Source organism: Fundulus heteroclitus, chromosome 10 (assembly GCF_011125445.2).
Source record: "Fundulus heteroclitus isolate FHET01 chromosome 10, MU-UCD_Fhet_4.1, whole genome shotgun sequence".
Classification (NCBI taxonomy): domain Eukaryota; kingdom Metazoa; phylum Chordata; class Actinopteri; order Cyprinodontiformes; family Fundulidae; genus Fundulus; species Fundulus heteroclitus.
Genome location: NC_046370.1, coordinates 6922275 through 6943769, shown reverse-complemented (window position 1 = coordinate 6943769; position 21495 = coordinate 6922275). Strand labels below are relative to the sequence as shown.

General features: G+C 39.4%; 1 protein-coding gene across 4 annotated transcripts in view; it reads left to right on the top strand.

The window, feature by feature from the left end:
• vti1a (vesicle transport through interaction with t-SNAREs 1A) overlaps positions 1-21495 on the top strand; it is a 164845-nt gene that overhangs the window by 103037 nt on the left and 40313 nt on the right. For 2 of the 4 annotated variants that reach the window (XM_012882350.3, XM_012882354.3), the window contains 2 exons: positions 750-820; positions 6887-6948. In XM_012882350.3, the coding sequence (XP_012737804.2) occupies positions 750-820; positions 6887-6948 (133 nt within the window). Of the gene's footprint in view, positions 1-749; positions 821-6886; positions 6960-21495 lie in introns of all 4 variants that reach the window. The other 2 variants (XM_021308521.2, XM_012882355.3) reach the window with 1 other exon arrangement.

Genomic DNA, 21495 nt, shown 5'->3' with positions numbered 1-21495 from the left:
TTTTTCCCAACAACCTGGACATTTTCTTACTGTGTACATGCAGGATCCAGAGTTGCGTGTTTTGACGGCCACAATTTTGTTTGGGCATCTCTGTAACGTAATTGGCAGCTCTGTTGCCTTGCGGCAAGAAGGTCCTGGGTTCGAATCCCAGCCTCTTTCTGCATGTTTGAGTTCTCCTGCTTCCCCCTGCTGTCCCAAAAAAGTTGACTGTTAGAGGAATTGGTCTCCATAAATTGCCCCTAGGTGTGCAGGGTTGTTTGTCCTGTATGTCTCGCTAGAGATGGGCACCAGCCTGTCCACGACCACGCATGGATAAGAGGTTGTAGGCGACTGAAAGGCATTCATTCAACGATTTCCCTTTTAAATAAATGTGTGTGGGGCTTTCAGAAAAGAAACCGTTTCTGTTTAAGATTATTGGCAGTGTCACTGTGATGTTGCATACTTTTATGGGACTGTTGATTGTGTTTTCAAGGAGGCTTTTTTTTTTTTGTCACAAAAGTGTATTTTGCATCGACTTAACTCCTTTCAAAAAACAATGGAAAGGCAGGTTGCTTTTTATACTTTTAAGGCGCTGGTATGATGAAATCTTCCCTTCAAGTGTGTAAACAGAAACTTCTCTCTCAGTAGTTTTTCACTCAACAGTAATAGTATGTAACACTGTATCAAATATGCCTGCTATCTTTTCAACACTGCTGCGCACACTGTTTTCTCACACATGCATCCTTTTTCTTTTGTTTGTTTTTTTGCAGAACAAGTGGGGCAAGAGATTCTTTCCAACCTTCACACTGATCGTGAGAAGATTCAGAGAGCCAGAGAAAGGGTAAGTACCCTCCTGCCACCTGCTCAAACTGGGTGCTCCCTTCTGACAAGTGCATGCAAAACCATAAGCTGTGGCAGCTCGTTAGCATCTCTGTCATATTTTGCCGTCTTTTTGAGTTTGTCAAGTAAACACAAATTCTTGTGTATACTTGTGTCCCTACTGAGTCAGCTGAATTGGACTGACAAAGTAAGTCGGGCACTTGTTTATGGATATCGCTGCTTTCCAGTGTTGCGGATATTTTAAGTCTTCTATCTTTCAGTCTACACGCATCCTGCAAAGTGTGATCAGGTTGCCTGTATTCTTTCTCCAGGATTCGTTCCTTTTATTCTTTTCTATTGAAATAGGTGGGCTTCACCGTGTCCTCTTGCTTCCCCTCCACTCCTCTTCTACCTTTCACCAGACTTCTCCACTTTCATTCTCTCCATCTGACTTTTCCCTCAGAGAGCCCCCACCCCCTAATCCTTAGCTCTGCCCCCCCTCCTAACATGCAGCTCGCCAAACGCACAGGTAGGCAGAAACAGACAAGACCAAACACAGAAAGGAAAGGGGGCCCGGCCCCGTTGGCCCACTCAACGCAGAATGCTTAAAGATCATAACATGGCAGCCGGCCCCGCACAGACGATTTCAAAGAAAATCAAACGTCTCCTTTCAAAACGCTCCATAGTGTCTACTGAGAGTACCTGCTCCCTTTCTTTGACTCTCTTTCTCTCCTGCTCCTCTCTTCCCATGAGTCTCCTTTTCCTTAAACTCTCCTTGCCGCATGTACACAAACTTACACGCGCTGCTTTAAAGGAAGTTTATAAAGCAAAAGTTAAGTTAAAAAAAAAAAAAAAAAACAATATGCAAAGAGAAAAGGACTACGCACTACCTTTCCCGCATTGAATAGGTGGAATATGAAATATAATAGCTCAAATGAACCTTTTGGTTGTACGCTCGTTATAGTTTACACAACCACACATGAACTTTTGTTTTTAGCTTTTATGCTGCAAATTGAAGGCAGTTAGCTAAATGTTTCCCGGTAGGATGATTCAGTTCAGAGCAATATGATTGTTTAACCAGCATTCTGGTATAAAGCAGGATTAGTGTTATGATACAAAGGATAAAAAATGGAAAAACTCTCCTCGTTTAATCTGTTTTGCAACTTTAGTCTCTGTCCTTACAACATATCAAAGTTAAAGTTTATAGCCATTAGCAAGTGATTATCTGAATTCTCTTTTTATGAAAAGAGGTAGCACTTGTATAAAATAGTGTTATTGTTTGTTTTGTTTGTTTGACAGAAAGCTGGCCTTTAATTCCAATAGCCTACTGTTTCTTCCATTTCAAATCTGGTTTTTGATGTGTGTTTGGCATCTTTATCTGGCTGGAACATCATTTCCAAGCGTAAACTGTCTGACCAAACAGTCAATCACCCCTCAGATGAAAGAAGACGGGTTATTCAGAAACAAAAGATATATTATCCATTTTTTTATCAGTTAAATTCAGTTTTTGAATGAATTTGGTTTAAAATGAGAAGCTTGACTCAGTCTTAAAAAGTCTGAAAAAGTTTTGAATTAGCTTTTAATTTTTCCAGCATTGTGTGTGGAGGAAAAAAAACAGTATTAATGATTTAAAGGATAAAACACTTGCTTCTTCATCTTTGTATTCCACATGCCCATTTGATTTTTAACATATAACCCATCATTATTTGACTTTGATTTGGACTTGGACTTTATTGTCATCCAACTGCACATTCATAATGTGAGCGAAACTTCACTGCAAGGCAAATGGAGAGAAACACAGAACAATAGAGGAACACTATAAATATAAGTATGTATGTATGTATGTCTATATATATATATATATATATATATATATATATATATATTATATATATATATATATATATATATATATATATATATATATATATATATATATATATATATACATAGAAATAGTGACATTTGTCACAATTTGAGTTCAGAGTGTTACGGAGTTTTGAAATGACGGATTTGGCTGAAGCCCATATACAATTGAGCAAACTTAATTATTTACATATTAAAACAACTGTCTTATAATTACAGGTCTTGTCTAACAGTTGTAGTGCAATCTTGTAAAATGTGACCTACAGAAATATTAGATAAAAGGGCATGTAAAAAAGCCTGAATGCTTTGCTCTTCACTCTTGGAGCTTATTGCCTGGAAGAATCCAAACCTAAAGCTGGAGCACTGGAGGACCTCCACTTTCACATGTCCCCATCATACTTCAGCATACCTTGGAAATTGCATTTAATTTTGCAAGCTGTTTATCCTTCTTCTTAATTCCAAGGTATTGCTACACCAGTGATTATAAGCTACTGACAAGGCCAAATAAAATGTAGATTTAAAGTCAACATCATTCAACCAAAAAGTGTCTGCTTGGCAAACAGAAATCCCTCAAAAGATAGTAAAACAATGTAAAAGTAGTATACATGTAGAATGAAACTAAATTTTCTGTTTCCATTTTGATAAATACACGTCGACAGTTATTTATATCCTTCATAATAATCAATGAAAAGATTGGCTGGCATTACAGCAATAAAACCCTTTTTCTAATTCCTAACCAGTTGTTGTTTTTCTGTTTTTGTTGGTATTTTGACAATTTATATTTGATGATGCCTTTCAGGTTTTTGATGTTGGGAGGCCCCCTAAACATCACCCTAATCTTTAGCTCCCTTCACATATTCTGTCAGATTTAAGTCAGGATTCAGGCCGGGTTACTCCAAAATATTGATATTACTTCCAGTCAGAGAAAACATATTTAAAAACTTACAATAGTAATTCAAAGCTAAATCTGCTGCTGGTATGAGTAATTTTCACCTTAACTGTTGCTTATGTTTAGGTTTTATAACGCCAACATCTTCAACTCATTATTGTTGCTGTTTGTGACACACATGCCTCATCTGCACTCCTCCTTGTAGCTTTGCCAGTGGCAGTGTTCATTACTGTGCCGGGCGCTAGTAGACCGTTTTCTGATGAAGTAAGAAGAATGACCTACTATCCTCTCATAGCTACTCTACTGATGCATCTGTGAACAAATCCGTTAGTTTTAACATCCAAGGCAAAAGTGAACCTGGAATCAGCTGTAACCGCTGTGTCCGGGTCAACAGCTAAGCAAGTTTAGTATCAACATGGACTTGCGGCGTTCCGACCAAAAAGAAAATCCCTACCACAACCCACATCTCCAAGCTTAAGTGAAAAGTTGCAACTGCCCTCAAGGATAACCTAAATGCCTTCAGGAAAGAGAAAAAAATGACAGTAAGACCAGACAAAATTGAGCTATCTGGCCATAATGGCAAAGTATGTTTGGACAAGTTAAGATAAGGCTTTCATACTTGAACCAAAACAAAATGCACCAACTGTCAAGCATGGCTGTGGAAGCATCATGCAGCGGGTCGGTTTTGCTGTCAGGGGTGTTGGTGCATTATAAAAACCTCAAATCAACAGCAGGCCAGTTGAACCACATTTGGGTGTTCAAGCAAGGCAATGATTTCAAACACATTTTTTTTTTCTCGAAGTTTTTGAATGGATAAAACAACAGGAATAGCCCCATGAATAGGGTCTGTATCTGAGGAAATAACTTATTTAGGTTAATTCTACTTTTTTCTGATAAGAACAGTGGTCAAATATCCAACTAGATTTATGCTAGAAGCTTGTTTATTATAAGTGTGTAGCTTCACTGCAACCTCCTAAAAGGGATTTAGGCTGAGTTGCAACAAATCTAACATAATTATTCAACTTCTGCATCCAAGTCTTACTAACTTGATTTACTTTTTTTAAGTCATTAAAGATCTAACAAGTCCTTAACCGATTAAAATATGCAGAAAACCTGTAAACACTCATTCTTGTGCTATCCTCAAGATCAGTAAATTAATTTTGCTGTTTAAGCCAATTAGCTAAAAAAATCTTTTATAATTGTTGCATTTCTGTATGCGGTTGACTCCCTCAAATTAAAGCCTGTGTATGTTTTGGAGCTGTGCTGGGGGAAGAATAAATGGGAGAAACAGCTTCATCTCACTCCCTCCATATATAGGCAACCACAGTTAATTTTAGACACTCGACTGAACACAAATTTCAGTTGGTTTCCATTTCAGGTTAAGGAGGAAGGAATATGAAACGGGGGGTGGGCGTGTATTTTGGGAGAAAGTGTGAAGTGTCTGGGGGACACATCTATGGGTAGAAGCAGACATCAGGCAAACTGCTGGACTTGTTGTCTTTGCCAGAGGGCCCAAACCCAAGGTCCCCCACCTCCTACCCCGCATCACACGTATCCTTGGCTCTGGCAACCTGCATCGCATCAGCCCAGGCTGCCAGAGGGTAAGAAGGAAAGATGGAAGAAGATAAAGAAAGTAGCAGCGATGGAAGGGAGGGAAGAGTGCCTGAATATCAGAGTGGAAGAGAAAACAGAAAAACAGAAACAAGCACGCTGCTGGAATCATTGTATGAAAAGGGGGGCAAATGGAAGAAGATGTAAAACCGAGGATTGAAAACCAAATGCAACAAACTAATGAAAACATACTGTGTGAGAGGGAATTCATTTGAGCTATTATCCTGTGAAAGATGGAGATAAATGACTCCCTGCTAAGTAGAGAGAAAATTCTCTGCAATGAGTATTCCCCATTCTCCCTCCATCATCCTCTGGAAACACGACTGCAGGTAGATGTTAGTGGCAGCTCACTCAGTGCCGTGTCAGCTTATTTTTTCTTTCACACCATGTTGGCAACATCTCTGCCAAATCATTTTACTGTTGAAGTCCCTAAATCTGATAATAGGGTGGAATGAAAACATTCCTGTGACCCCTGAGGGGGGGAAAAAGGCAGAGAGAAAGAAAAGAGAGAAAATACAGCAAGAAAAGGGAAATATCCAATGCAATTACTCCTGAATAGCCATGATCATTATTTCAAGGGTAGCTTCAAGGACACGTAACGCTTGCTATGTACGTCAAAAGTAAAGGTGCTGCTTATTCTTCTTTCCTTTTACACTATTCTGATGTTAGCTCTGCTGCAAGATGGGCAGAAGGCCATTTGAGCGACTGCTGTTGACTACATGATTAAAGCCAGAGAAGATTTGTTTGAAACGACTGACATTGCTAACAGATTTATAGACTTTGAAATTAAGGGGGAAAAAAAGGCTGTTTTTACACACGTTCGACATGTTCTTGTTGTGGATAAACTGGCTCCTAGTGTTTGCTGAGTGGGTGGTTTTGTCAATAGTTGTTTCTAGACCAGCAAACAACTAAGGTAAAATAGAAAGCTTTTATTGTGGATTCTCTTAATGTACAGTTTTCTTTAAAAAACAATCACTGTCCAAACCAAACTAACCAGGTCAATGGGCCTTTCTAATAGAAATGATGTTTCTTCATTGCAAACATTTTAAATAGCAGTAGCTACGTAAATATATTAAAGTAATAAAAAACCAGATGACCCAGCATTCATGGTTCTGTGGAAGTGGATTATTTGTTCATAATAAAAGCAATACGGAGTTCAGTCGGTGAGGTCATACATTTTGTATTTAAGGATATTGCTGGTTTTAATTGCATTTATCTGAAAGTCTGAGTAAAACTGGTTGTTCCAGAGATTGTTCGGACCTGTTAACAGTATAACAAAGATTATAATGTTAAAATCCCTTGTGAAAGTAACGTATAACACCTCCGTCAAAGACAAAGCCAACCTGCAACTAAATGGTTGTACCTCTACCACAGACCTGCATATCTGCCTTGTGTTTCTATGGTGTACGAAGATAGAAAGTCACATCTCTCGCATGCTCAATCTCATTAACAGCTAAACAATTAATTAAGGTGAAATTAAAAATTTAAAATGCTAAAGATTTATTGCCATGGTCGAGAGATTTTATAGTCATTTAATATTTGTAAAAGTAAAAAAGACCTTTCGTATTATCCTTCCTCCGTAAAAAGCTTCATACTTCATATTTCATATGAAGTATTAATGCATTGCTCCTGGAGGTTGTTGATTGTGCTGAAGTGGTTTTATTGAGCGGTTTGTTCAGGACAAAAACTGAAATCCGTCTTTCGTTGGCTCTGTTTTCCCAGCTGAGAGAAACGGACGCCAATCTGGGCAAGAGTTCCCGCATCCTCACCGGCATGCTGAGAAGGTAAGAAGCAGGTAGGGACCCTGTTTCTGCCTCTTTCTCTGTGTATTGTGTCTAAGTAGTTTGCGAGCCGTTGGTGAATAAAAAAAAAACCATTTTACTAATAATCAGAAAAGCTATAGCAAATTACTTAAAGACAATGTGTAGTAAGGGAAAATTGGGAGTTTCTTTCTTCACCTCTTTCTGTCTTTCTTTCTACAGTATATTTCTACAGGTGGATCTCAATATAAAGAGATATATCAGCAAAGTTATAATTAGCTCTTTTCTCTCCAAAACAATATTTTCATTTATGTAGATGCTTCTATCTTTGTGAATCGTTCAGATTAGACAAATTACTGAGGGTAAACCACAGAAAGAAATATGTGCAGTTTGATGGAGTCGTGGCTCAGGTCTAATGAGAGCAACCCCGTAAACGATCCAGCTAACAAAAGAGCCGGAGACAAGTGTGCACTGCACATGTCTTTTCTTCCTTTTCTTTGTTCTTCTCAAATCCAACTTCCACTCTTTGTTTCTCTGACTTTCTGCTTCATGCACAAAGCAGCCCCCCAACAAACGGCACAAGTGCAAGCATTCAGACGCAGACATATCAATTGGCCTTGCATTATCTCGTGCACACCCCTCCTTATACAAACACGCATGGAGACACACGCGACCGCAGTTAATATCTTGTCACATCTCCATTTCATAAAGTGCTGGTGTGCTTAGCTCTGAACCGTGACGCCACACTTTTGTTTCTTCCTCTCTGTTGTGTTTTTTTTTTTTTATCCTCTCTCCTCCTTGCCCGTTGTGGATTTTGATTAAGAGTAATATGTAAATGACACCGACTAAATGTAAAATCCCGGGGCAGGAAGGATGTGCCAATTGAAATAGATGCTTCAGTACCCTTAGACAATTTGCCGGGTGGCTCACGGGGCGACCGGCACCAAGTAGGGAGGGACAGGCCTGAGAGGGGCTGGGACGCCGACTGTAACCAATATTTCTGCATATGTCTCCATTTTGTCAAGTCTGATTATGTGCAGAGGAGTGGGGAGGGGTCACCTCGCCTGGCTTGTCACCCAAAGCTGTCCAGAAATCATTCATCATTCCCTCCCCCTCCTTCTCTTCTCCCCTCCACCCTCTCTGGAGCTGAAGTAAATAACACGCACTTATTTCAATATTATCATATTAATGTTAAAGTTCAGCTGTCACCTAATGGGAAGACTTAATCAGACGTAGCATTTTAAGAGGCATGCCCCCCCTCCCTCGGTGTGCCTCGGCTCCTCTGGTTAGTGCCTTGCTGAAATCAGGATTTATGAGGGCTCTGCAGGCTGAGGCCCTGACTGCAAACCTCTCCTACTGCTCGCATTTCTTTGCTGTTTGCATAAAAGAAAAGAGTTTTATGTTAAACATGAAGTCTGGAGTCATTTAGAACCAGAGATGCAGAACTGGAGCAGAAATGATGTCCAGGATGCGGATGCCTGAATGATTCCCCCCCCCCGCGTCTGCTATACTTTAGCAAAGTGTTTCCAGTTGTTGATTAATTGTATTTTTGTTTTTGATGTCACTGGCTTTGTCACCCTGCATTAATTGGAAAGGCAACAGAAGAAGTTGAGTTTATAAAAGCCTTTTACAAATATGTAAGCTTTTCCCAGTGATACAAACGTAGAGGTGGGCTCAAGTATTTGTATTTTTTTATTTATTTTTTTTGCTGTTGCAGATTTTCAACTCAGGAGCATTGGACAATTACTTTCTAATATTAACACTTACGCATTTCATATTGTTCTGCAGTAAACTGAATGGAAGTAAACAAATAAGCAGCAGCGTTAATTTATTGTAAAAGGTCAGTTATTGTAGCTCTCATCAAGGCCAGACTGAAGTGCATATGTGGAGTGATTTTTGTTGTCAGCCACTGGATATAAAAGATGTCCCTTTATATTGCTGATGTGGTACACTATAACTAGCACCGCTGTTCAAAATGTACTTTAGGTCTTATGACTGTCACCCCTGCTGAGAAACAATTATTCACTCATTAAGCCTGCAGCCTTGGTTCAAGAAAGCCAATTAACTTTAAGACTCTGTGAATATCACTTATTGTAAGGAACATTCGGAAACACGTTCGTCCTGAGAAGCTGTTGTTTTGTTCGAAAATAAGATGTTACAACTTTCAAACTGGGAAACGCATCTCCACCAGTGAGGATAATTGGTATAAAACACTAGATTTGGTTCTGTTAATTGGGTTGGAACCAGTCCCACAAATATAGACGCCGTTTATGTTATCTGTCCTTACCAAACTTCTTAAATCCATGGTTTTTGCATTGTTAAAAATGTAATATTGTGGAATAGCTTCTGCTCTACCTGTAATGTAAAACATATCTTGTAAAATTCAAGTAAATATATTCCAATGTGTCAGAGAAAAAAAATGATGAAAACATCAGAGGTCCAGTAACCTGGTTGTATAATTGCGCACATCCCTAAGACAATACTTTGTTGACATTAATCAGTTTTCACATGTGCCATTACTCTCAGAGAATCTGACTGAGATTTACCAGAAGTAAAAATCACCTGTCCTACCAGGATGTTTTCATGTGCATCCTAGAGTCACAGTTTAGAAGAAGTTACAGAGGATCAAAATGTTCTCATTGAACAAAAGTATCAGTCAGGAGAAGACTGTCATACAGAATTTATTTTAGCACCTTAACCTGAAGACATTTTGTCAGATTGCAACCACAAAATGTGTTTATTTTTCTCGGGATTTTATTTGATATAATCCAAAGATTTGAAAATTACACTTTTTTGTGTTAATTTTACAAATAAAAATCTGAAAATTGTGCCACACATCTTTATTCTGCCCCCTGAGACATTACTTTGCCCCCTGAGACATTACTTTACAGAACCTACTTCCTCCATTGGTGTTTGTCTACACCAGCTTTGCACATCTGACATTTCTATCCATTGCAGAATAGCTCAAGGTGAGTCTGACTGATCAGAGAAAATTTATATTTTTGGCCAAAATGCAAAATGCTATGTGTGGCAGAGAACTACCACAGCACATCAATATGAACACACCATCCCCACTGCGAAATATGGTGGTGTCAGCATCATGCTCTGGGGGAGCTTCTCTTCAGAAGGGAAAATGGATGGAGCCAAATATCTTAGAAAAAAAAACACTGCTGTGAAGGTTCACCTTCCAGCAGGACAACAACCCTAAACATAAGGCCAGGGCTACAATAGAATGGTTTAAAACAAAACATACTCTTGTGTTAGAATGGCCCAGTCAAAGTCCAGACCTAAACCAAATTCTGTGGTAAGATCTGAAAACTGCTGTTTACAAACCCTCTCCATCTTATCTGACTGCAAAGAAGAATGGGCAAAAATTTCACTCACCAGATGTGTAGAGCCGGTAGAGACATACCCTAAAAGACTTGCAGCTGGGATTGCATCAAAAGGGGTTTGCACAAAGTATTAACGCAGGCGGGCTTGAATACTTTTGCACAATGCTCTTTTAATTTTTTTATTTATAAAAAAGAAAAAAAAAGAAATCATGTATAATTTACTTTCTTCTTCATAGATATATATCACATTGTGTTGTTCCTTTACATAATATTTCAATAAAATATATTTATTTCTGTGGTTTTAATGTGACAATATGCTGAAAAATTCGAGGGGTATGAATACTTGTGCAAGCCACTGTATGTTTGGACGAAAACAAACTTGAACTAGAAAGTTGAAGTTGAAGAGGCATTCTCTGTTTATGCATGACAGAAACCCAAAGCTAGCTGTCTGCTGTTCCTGATTAAAAAAGGCCATAGCCTCGACTGAGGCCTCTTCTTTTCTCTGTGACATGTTGACACCGAGGCTTTCATAAATACAAGATGACTCTCTGACAACAGCAAAATCCTTCCAGCTGATTTACTGAACACCTCAAGCATTTCACCCACCTACGGTCAGAACATTTGGGAAGGGGATGCAGCTCCACACCCAGGCAGGACCGCTGAGGCTTCTGGCAACTTCACGGAAGCATGGGGGTGGGGTGGGGGGGTTACAGTGAAGGGCAATGAAGCAGCAAAAGGGGAATGAGGGGGAAGAGGATGTATATTTTGAAGCTGAGGGGTTGTCTGCTCTCACTGGCAGCTGATCCCACATGCAGGTGGTCGACTCAGTCGCCAGGCAGATCAAAAAGTCAAGGCCCCGGGTGGACCTGCCTTTGAAATGGGAATGGGGTCTAGATATCAGACAGAAAACATAAGCAAGCTCCCAGCCACAGAACAGCTCCATATTCATGGCTGGGACTGGCAGTAGCGTTGGGCAGGCAGGCTGGACAGAGCTCCAGTCTTTAGTGGAGGACTTGTGTTCATTCTGAGCACTGATGAAGATATCAGCCCTTAGGATGATGCTTACAAGCTAGTGCTGCACTGTTACCTAATCATCAACTTCCTTTCTTCTGCTTCCATTTTGGGTGGTCATGATCTCCGCTTTGATTTTACATAGCAGATCCATGTTACAAATTCAGCAAAAACGTGAAGGCAACTGAAAACAAACACGGGTCACAGAACAGCATATAAAGAGGAAAACATTTGGTTTTAGTTTTAGTTAAATCCGTGTCTGGTCACATTGTGAAAATATCTTTATCAGCCAGATAGTCATTTTTTACAAGTCCAAGTCAAGTCTCAATTGTTTTTCTCCAAGTCAATTTTCAAATTTCTATTAGCTCAAAGTAACAATCTCTCATCAAATACGTACTATCTCATCTGCCCGTAAGACCAAATGTATCTGGTTATGTATTAAATCATGCATTTTCTAAATTTAACATGAGCATTAAACGGTTATCTTTATAGGAGTATTTAATTCAATAGGTGTTATGAACTGCTGGACACTTTTAATATTAATATGGGGTATTGCTTATCTCAGAAGTATAAATATGCATTTGTTTTTTCAAAGAAAGAAGTAGAAAGGATCCTTATCTTTCTCCTCATCCACTACCCTCGTCACCTGGCTGGAGGAAATAAAGACATGGATGAGTCAAAACTTTATCCAATTAAACAAAGCCGAAGCCATATTACTCTTCCTCAGGTCCGATCATCTTCCATAACCGCCATCTCTCTTTCCAGTCACGTCATCCCTCTCTTTTAGCGCCAGCCTTGTGTGAGACTGGACCCTCACCTGTCATTTGATAATTACATCGATCATCTTTTTAAAACTTTTTTCTTCCACCTTTAGAATATCTCCAAACTCAGTCCTTCTCTCAGTTTCACTGATATTGAAAAACTGGCCGATACCTTTTTCTCCTTTATTGGTTTAATGTATTTTTATTTATGGATGGATGGATGGATGGATGGATGGATGGATGGATGGATGGATAATTAGTGAATTATTGAAACACCTGTTAGTCAGACTTGTGAATAAATCAAACAAAAAGGCTTTTATTTAGAATAACTAAGAATGTTCTTTCTTAGTCTGAGGATTTTCAAGATTAGGAAAACATGTTTTAAACTTACATTACAAACCTTTGTCTAAATAGTAAAAGTTTTAAGGCACAGTGTGCCGTAATGGTTGCTCTTTGAACTGCTGGACTGGAGATTATTAATTATAATCTATAATGGCTGATATTAAGTAAAAGCAAGATAGCTTCGGGAAAACCAGACATCAGTTAAACGAAGTACACGCTTCAAATCGATGTTAAATCTCATCTTTGAGATTGCAAATCCATGTCAAGTCTCATGTCTTTGTTTTTTAGACTTAAGTGCAGTTGTAGTCAAAGTCTCAGACCCAGGGTCCCTTCATTAGTTTAATTTAGAACAAATCAATGGCAAATAGTGAAAGCAATGCATTTACATAGCATTATTTCAGTCATACTGAGCCCTCGAAATGCTTTACACTGGAGTCACCCATTCGCATGTTTGCATTGGGGTGCCTGGGATTTGCAATTTACAGATTACAAGATAACTAGTCTCCCCACTGAGCCACAGTGGCCCCAAAGATGACTTTGTAAATCAATGCGTGTAGCAATAAGGTGGTTTACAACCATTTAAAAAGCACCCACCAATATTTGCACATACAAAAGAATTCCACACTTATTCACATATTTTGTTGGAGTATTAAAGCATTCGATGTTATTTTCTTTAAAGTAAGAGTTGCTTGGCCTATTTAGCATTTTATTTTACTTTGTATTACACCTGAACACATCATAGCAGCCATTTTCTTTGTCCCAAGTGTGGCAAACCATTCCCAGTGGATCTCCATCTCTCTGATCTCCTGTCTGTGTTGCTGCCACAGTAATTCAATGTAATACATTTGAACACGTCCGCTTTGGTTTGCAATTTGTTCATCCTGGCATCCCTTCCACAGTACGCACAAACCTTTTCCTGCTTCTCCCCACTTATGGTTTTATCCCTCTGGGTGAGTCCCACCTCCGCCCTTTTCCGTGTTCTCATCTCGGGAGACATTCTGTTCATGTTTGAGTTTTTAATGTCCAGTTTGCTTTTATTTTGGCAAAGGAGCACAGTAGCAAAGTTTGAAGCGTGCGTGCCCCTTTGGCACCGCTCAGATTAACTTTATAGTTCATATCAAGGTGAACGCAGCTGTTGTCTGATATGCGAAGAGAAACGAGGATGGCATGCTATTAGCTATTAGATAGAGGGGATTTTTGTTTGTTTGTTTATGGTGATTGATGATTGAAGTTCAGGAAGGGTCTGATCATTATTGTTGTAAAGCTGTTTGTGTTTTCTTTGTGGGGCATTCTGGTGAAGTCGTTGCTGTATTTTGCTTTGGTGTTTCTCATCACACAAAAAAAGAGTTAAAAAAGGATTATTTAGAAAAAAAATCCAAGCTATAATCTACACAATCAGGGGAAGACCGCTGTCTTGACAGTTGTCCGGCGGTCTCCGCACGAATGGTAAGCCACAATAGGTTGCTATAGAGACTGGCTTTTCAGAACAAAAGTATTATAACTGCAGGCGTCTTTTTTCTCATTTTCGTTCTTATTAATTTGAATGGGGACGCACCCTAAGTATAAACAAATACTATAATATTTATAGCCTTTGTTAATTTGCAGTGCATGCTCAGATTACCCTTTAACAAAAGTTTAACAGGTTAATAAACTATAAAACAGCATAGCAAGATAACTTGTCATATAGACATTATACTGAACATAAATCTTAAAATGACCTTAAAAAAGACCAAAATTAACTAAAGGACTATCATGGGCTGGATGCTAATCATGTCTAGTGCACTCATCTTCTTTGAGAAACTGCTTTAGTCTTAATATGAAAATGATCCATCCTGGAATCAGTTTCTAGTTCTCAGGTAAAGAGGAGATCTTATCACCTCGCATAGAAAAGCCCGTTTCATCAAAAGGTTTTATGAAAACACCACTGTCAGACCCAAAACCACTCTAGGGCCCCGCAGTTTGGAACTATTTCTTGGTTTGTGAATGATGTTACTGGTAACACATGGGCAGAGGAAGACCTATCCAAGTTCTCTCCTAGTTTACAACCATGCATAGACTAATAAACAATAAATAATTTGTCAACTTGTCCATGTAGTTTGCTATAGGCTTAGATCAGGGCTAGAGGAAGGACTTAGGTTAGGTCTAGATATCTGGGTTTGGTTTCCATGTTGTGACATGAAGGTAGAGCATTTATTAACTGCAAAATTGCTAAGAGTGGTGCCTAGTTGGATACTTATTGTTCAAAATGCTGTAATCAAGTATATTCCATCAAGTATATTGATGGGAAAATGAGTAGAAGAGGAAAAAGATGCACAAGCAGCAGGGAAAGCTACAGCCTTGGCAAGATTGTGAAGAAAAGCTAATTCAAAAGTTTCAGTTGTTCTTTAAAGACACCTTTTACTCCCAATTTATAAGACTTGCCCTTTGAAGTCCTATCTTTTCGTTGACGTCACTGTGTGTGTTTTAAACTGCGTTGAAGGTTCCTGATACTGAGACATTTGTATTCCTTTACCAGGTCGTCTCTGATTTGAAGCAGCCAGGTGATGTCTTGGAAAGCAGTTAAAATAATTCTAACTTGCTAGCAAGGAGGCAGGCTTTAAAACCCAGCTGCCAAAAGGGGGTCAGCATTCCCTGGCGCTCTTATTTTGGGGTTCGCCGGCTGAAAAGTTTGGGAACCCCAACACGAACATGCGTTTCAGCTGGCGGATATTCCCTATTCATTCATCCTTTATTTTTTGCTGTTACGTAATATTAAAATATTCTGAAAAAAAAAAAACATTTTTGGCAAGTTTGTTTAAGTTTTCAATGATATTCAAATATCTTTATATGTACCTATACCCATGCTTTGTCAAAGTGGTATAACAAAACTTTCTTGAAGAAATATGGCTGAATACCAATGTAAGCGATGCTTAGAGCTTATGTGGCCTTATGCATAAGGCATCAAAGGGGAAAAACTTCACTAACAAGTTTATGTTTATTAACTGTTTCGGCTTTAAATGTCAGATAAGTGTGCCGTCTTCTGATAGATACTACCCTTATTTTTCCTCTGTGACTGTGGCCACAGGCTGCTGCAGGGACAATGACAGGGTGCGCCTCAGCCTCATTATTCACTTCACCAGGGTCAAACAAGCACCGCTGCTTACGGTTTCTCTTTCTCACTCCCCTTTCTGCTCCATCGCTGTCTTTTTCTCTCTTTCTACACCTCGCCCATTAGAGAGTGCTGATGGGACGTTTTTTTGCAGGAAGAAAAAGATGCACACAAGACTGAGCTGTGGAGTAAGGGGTTGTTGACACAAGCAAAGATGTGTTGTTGTTTTATATAAGGCATGCATTAGTCTGTTGAGGATGGATTTGCTTCACTGACTGGCAAAGCCCCCTTTTCCCGATTCATCTCTTATTTTACGTTGTGTTTATTGTGAGCATCCTATGTGTTTTACAAGGCTGCAAGTGAGTGCAACAAAGCATTACTTCAAATTCCACCTTTGTAAAAACCCTAGAATTTGAGATGGACAACAAACTTTGAAGACAGTACAAAATATTTGCTCTACCCCATTCAAGGCAATTGGCATTTCAAGTTAAAGGACAGCAAGCAGAAACTTTTCGGCATATCTTGAGTTAGACTGTTTTATTGGTACAAGTAGCTCCCAGCTTGTCCAGGAACTCGTCTTCAAAGCTGAGTCTCAACATTTAAACAAAAAAAAAAAAGAGCAGTCTTTGCACCATCACTCCTCTAAATGCTCTGGGGTCATCTCACCGCCGACATGGAGGTGATGCTTCGTTGGACCTCGCTCACGCCATCCGAACCGATGGAACTTCTATATATTTCCCCCACCGCTCCTTTAACCCTGACAGACTGTCGTTCTGACGAGATGACTGGAGATCAGTGGCGCTCTCATCCCTTGAAGTGGCTCCAGGTGTCACTCCAAGGGTACCCGCCCTTTTTGATCTGCCGTCAAGCGCCTGTCGGGCCACGGCACCCTCTGATTTCCCCGTCAGAAGGGAAAGAGGCTTTCCTGTCCAAAAGTTCCACCTCTTACTTTTGAGTGATGGGAAGGGTGAGGAATTGGCAGATGCGGAGCTCATCGTCCCCATAATAATTTGGGGAGCTGAGCTGTTTCCACGTGTAGATATTTCCTAGCGCTTGTTTAGCAGTTATAGGGAATCCTCTTGACATCCATAACCCATGGGAGAATTGTATAGGAATGATCCTGATTTGATATGCCAAGCCCTTGACAGTCCACAGAACAGAAAAAAAAAGCAAAATAAACATCAGATGAAACCAAAACATCCTCAACGATCATGCTGTGGGCCTTGTCTTGAGAACAAAAAGCATCCTCTCAGACATCTTCAGATGCTGTCCAAAGGAGGTCCCTGTTATTACTGAGGTGCTGCACAAACAAAGAGGAAAGATAAAACAAAATGGAGGAATGGAAGTGTATATCTTCTCGGCGAACATAGATGCCGGTTTCCTTCCTGCCTTTTGTTTTATTATATCCCTTATGTTATCCCCCTCCTACTGTGAGCTTCTGTAGAAATTACAGGTGAGCTCTCAGTCTGTTGCAGGCCCAGCCTTTCGTCTAGAGAGAAAGAGGGAAAAGATAGTGGGTATAAGTGGGGAGGGGGGGTGGGGGGGGGGGGGGTACTGAGAAGGAGAGGAAGAAGAGATTTGTGCTTTTGCAGTAGAGCTGTGTTGTTTGTTGAGCGCACCCTTCCCTTTGTCTGTCTGGCGATAACTTATTCAGCACAGGACCATTCATCCAGGGGTTGAGCGCAGGCGTCCGTCAAGACAGAAAATAATGAGGCGACAGCAACACAGAGGATAGCTTTCACCCTCTGCATAACCCTCCCCGCTTTCTCCATCTCCTTCTCCTAGCCTCCCATTATCAGCCGATTTAAATAGGTAATAGGGGGTCTTCTCCAGGACATTTTGAAGCAATTAGAACCTATCACATTGTCTGTTCTTTGACTCCGTTTTCCTCCCAGCATGCCATCGTGGTTACTTCTGGGCATGCTTTTGCCACCGCTTCCAGGAATTTTGTGGAATGCCGCTGCATCAATAAAAGCCTGTTTTTGTGTAAAGAGGAAAAAAAGGAGCTGCTCTGTTGTACATAGTTTGGCAATTGTGTCACACCGGTTATTTACTGTGACAATATATGTTACTTTTGCTGTAATAATGTTTGTATGTACAGTAGATATATAAAATCTAGACACGCCAGTTAAAATGCTTTGTGCTTGTGATTTAAAAGTGAGAGCATATATCCATTCAAACCATAACTACCATTAATCTGACATAAAATATGCACTTGTCTGCCTTCACACATGAGGTACACCACTTTCTTAATCCATAAGGTTGAGGCTGAAGTTGAGACTCTAACCGCCTCAACTTTTTTGGGAAGGCTTTTTACAGTTTGTATAAGACTGTTTAAGATAATTTTTTGACTATACTAGAATTACATTTGTGTGGTCAGACACTGATGTTGGAGGAGATGTTCTTGTGGACTATGCTGTCTGCACGGGGGCACAGTTATGTTTCAGTTGGAAGGGCCTGTCCCAAAAACTACTCCCACAAAGCTTAAGATCCTGATTGTCTTGCTGTGTGGAAGCTTTACAAATTCCTTTCACTGGAATCAGAGGGCCTAACCCAATGAAAAAAACTCCTCCACACTGTAATCTCCTCTACACCAAACTTTACACTTGGTACATTGCAGTCAGTTGAGTGCCATTCACCTGGCAACAGGCCAATCCAGATGTGTCCGTCATCATCCGTGAGAAAATCCTTTGAGCAGAATATTGTATGTCCTGTACAGTATAACAAACAATCCGTAAGGGAGAAAATATAAAAATTTAAAGCTGCAACTCTCAAACATTGTCCAAATCAATCAAAATTGGATGGTATCCATTGTCTACAGACCTCCTTAGGGGGTAGTTTCTGAGTGGTAAATTGACGTTACCGACATCATAGCTATCACTGGTTAGAGTTCAAAATGGTAACAAATGCTACACTATTGATCAATGCTTTCAATGCTCACGATTCCAACTTCTGAGTCTGACTCGTTACGGGGGTGACGGGGCATGTCTCTGACTGAGATGCTATTATACCCGAACATGGGGCTATGATGATGAAAGCATGTACCGTTTGAACCAATAGGAACGTTCTCCTTTAATAGCCACCATTCAACCCTAAGAGGGCAGCCCTAAGGTGGTTTTAAGACAAATATGGCAGAAATAAGCAAGTTAACATGAAAATGTAAACAGTAACATTAGAGTAGCACCCTAGGCCCAGTTTATACAGTTTATCTACAATAAAAGTTGATTTTGGGGTGAGTTACACTTTTAGCAGCTACTTGGCTAACAACCTAACAGTAGTTTGTGGAGCTTAAAGACCATTACTAGCTTTAAAAACCCGTCTCCCCACACTGTGATGACCTCTACTGACTCTCATGTAGGTTTGAAAACCCGCTATTCAAACCTCACTCCCACACAAAAAGACTATTTTCCCCCATCAGCAACAACTCTATAGCCCCCTCCCATCTCACAACTGATCACCTGCCTGCACTTAAGATCACTGAGGAAAAGGTACATATGCTCTTTCGCCATCTGAAGACCAGGAAAACTCAATGATCTAATGGTATTTCCCCCCTTCTGCCTCAAAGCCTGCCCTGACCAACTGGCCACATTCTCACTCAGATCGTCTGCAGGTCTATGGAAATGTGTGAGGTTCTTTCCAGCCTCAAAAGTTCCACCGTCTTCTTAGTCCCAAAGAAACTCACTGTGCACATGTACAATGACAATAAACGCCTTGCGTTGAGGCTGCATTGAGTTGATTTGAGTTGCTGGTAATTGTTCTACGCTGCCATTAGTCAGTCTGTTCCGGTGTTCGTCCATCACTGGAATGGTTTGGCTCGTCCACAAAACAGGACAGGTCCAGACTGCAACGAATGATTAGGTCTGCAGAGAGAATCATCAGGGTTGACCTTCCCTGCATCCAGAACCTATACACATCTAGGAAATAGGAAAATAGGAGCTATCATCTATGCAGACGCCACACATCCTGGACACAAATGGTTTAGACTTTTACGTTCAGGTCGGCAATACAGATCACTATTCATTAAACCAGCTGCCACATATACAGCTTCTTCCCACTGCCTGTTGATCTGATGAACACAATAAACCCCCTTACAGCCTGAACAATCAGGTACATTACTGTCAAATAAAATATGCATATTTGCAGTGTCACAACCTTCCCTTTTTTCATTTATTTACAGCTAAAATGGCTTTACATGCAGACACATACTGCTCCACTTATCCTTATTTTTTATTTCCTCTAAAGTTTATATGTTTATACTCATGGCCTGTTTGCTGTGAACGCTTGAAATTGAAGTCAGATTCCTTGTTTGTGAACACAATCTTGACCAATAAAGCTGATTCGAAGTGTGATTCAAGCAGTTTTTTATGGGGAAAATCCAGTTGTTTGCAGAAAGCTACATGGTTAATTCACCTTTTACGGTTATTGATGTTTCTCTTCATGTACTCCTTTTCCAGGGTGCAAATGTTTAAAAATTTAGAAATGCTCAAATTTTTACTTGTCGTAATATTTTCTTCTCGCTCATCAATCATTTACTGCGCCTCTGCATGTCTGTTTCTCATCCTAACAGCCCCCCAGGATGGTGCAATGAAACAAAGGCAGAACATCGTTGCCATGTTGTTGATGGCATGAAAGATCTCCTTTATCACAACAGGGCAAAACAAAGAAAACAGAATAATTTTTTCTTTAAGAAAGTTTAAAGGTTGAAAGGAAAGAAATTTGTAGACAACGGGAGATCCCATCAAAATACTTTAACATCACATTGGTCCCTTTTTTCTTAGCAAAACAGCTTCTAACCTTGAACGCTTTTATACAAAACACAAAAATAGGATTTATATTGTATTTTGTGTTTCAATACCAAAGCCTGGAAGGCAAAAGGCCAGATCCACCCATCCCTTAGTGTGGTTTGGTGGTGTTGTGAGGGGCATTCCACATTGCCTAAAACACAAGTTTTTATTTAACAAATACTAAAAAAAAACTGCTTTCAAAATATCTTATTTGCCAAAATCCAATCTTCAAATTCATTCCCAATATTGTTTGAATTCTTTCTATTGTCATATAAAATTGTAGTGATTCATTCTTGACAGAAGTGTCACAGATTTAAAAAGAAATACGGGAAAAGAAAGGAATAACTGAATCGAAGAGTGATGCTTTGCCTTTTTGTTATTGATTCACATCCTCATTGTTGTTTTATTCAACAGATTTTACTACTTTGTGAAAATGAAAGATGCCATTCCTTTCTGGCATTTTTAAAGAACCACTCAAAATATGAATGGACTCTTGTTCTCTTTCTTGTTTGTTCAGTTTTTTATGTTTTTTTTTCCTCAGTTGCAAATTGGGCTTTTAATATATGCCAACATTTTAAACAGGTAATCATGCAGTGGTGGCTTTTCCAAGTCCCGAATATGTAATCGCTACACAAAAACTGAAAGTAATTCAAATTATGGCAAAAAAAGAATTATCCAACTATTGTTATTTCTTGCACAAAGTTTCGTCAGGATTTGCTTAAGCAGCTGTTTCTGTGAGAAGGTGTCGGATAGTACAGCAGTATGAAAATGTTTTTTTGTAAGGCATCTTTACCTATTTCCTTATATTTGGTGCAGATTTACATTGGCTCAAAAATAATCTGATAAAACAGTTTCTAACCCATACCCAGAATTCCCCATCCAGTTTGTTTGGTCCTTTGCCTGTTTTTTTTAACTATGTAATTATGTTGATTCTTGAAAAATCAATCTTTTTTAACTCTGCCCCTACCTTTCCAATGCCTACTGATAGTAAGAGGTGGTCCGAAAAAATACATAAGTATTTTTTTTTATTAATTACTCTAATGAACAGGTTAAACAATTAACTCAGGGATGACCACTGTCCTGTATATTAAATGTTTAATATACATTATTTAAAGCTGGTAATCCACCTAAACCTTGTCTTTGTAAAAATTTTTTTTTTTCAAACGATGACTTTATAATTGGGTTAGGGTTGGAATAGAGTGGCCTTATCACATATTATGTCTGTAAAAATAAATAATTAACAATAGCATATA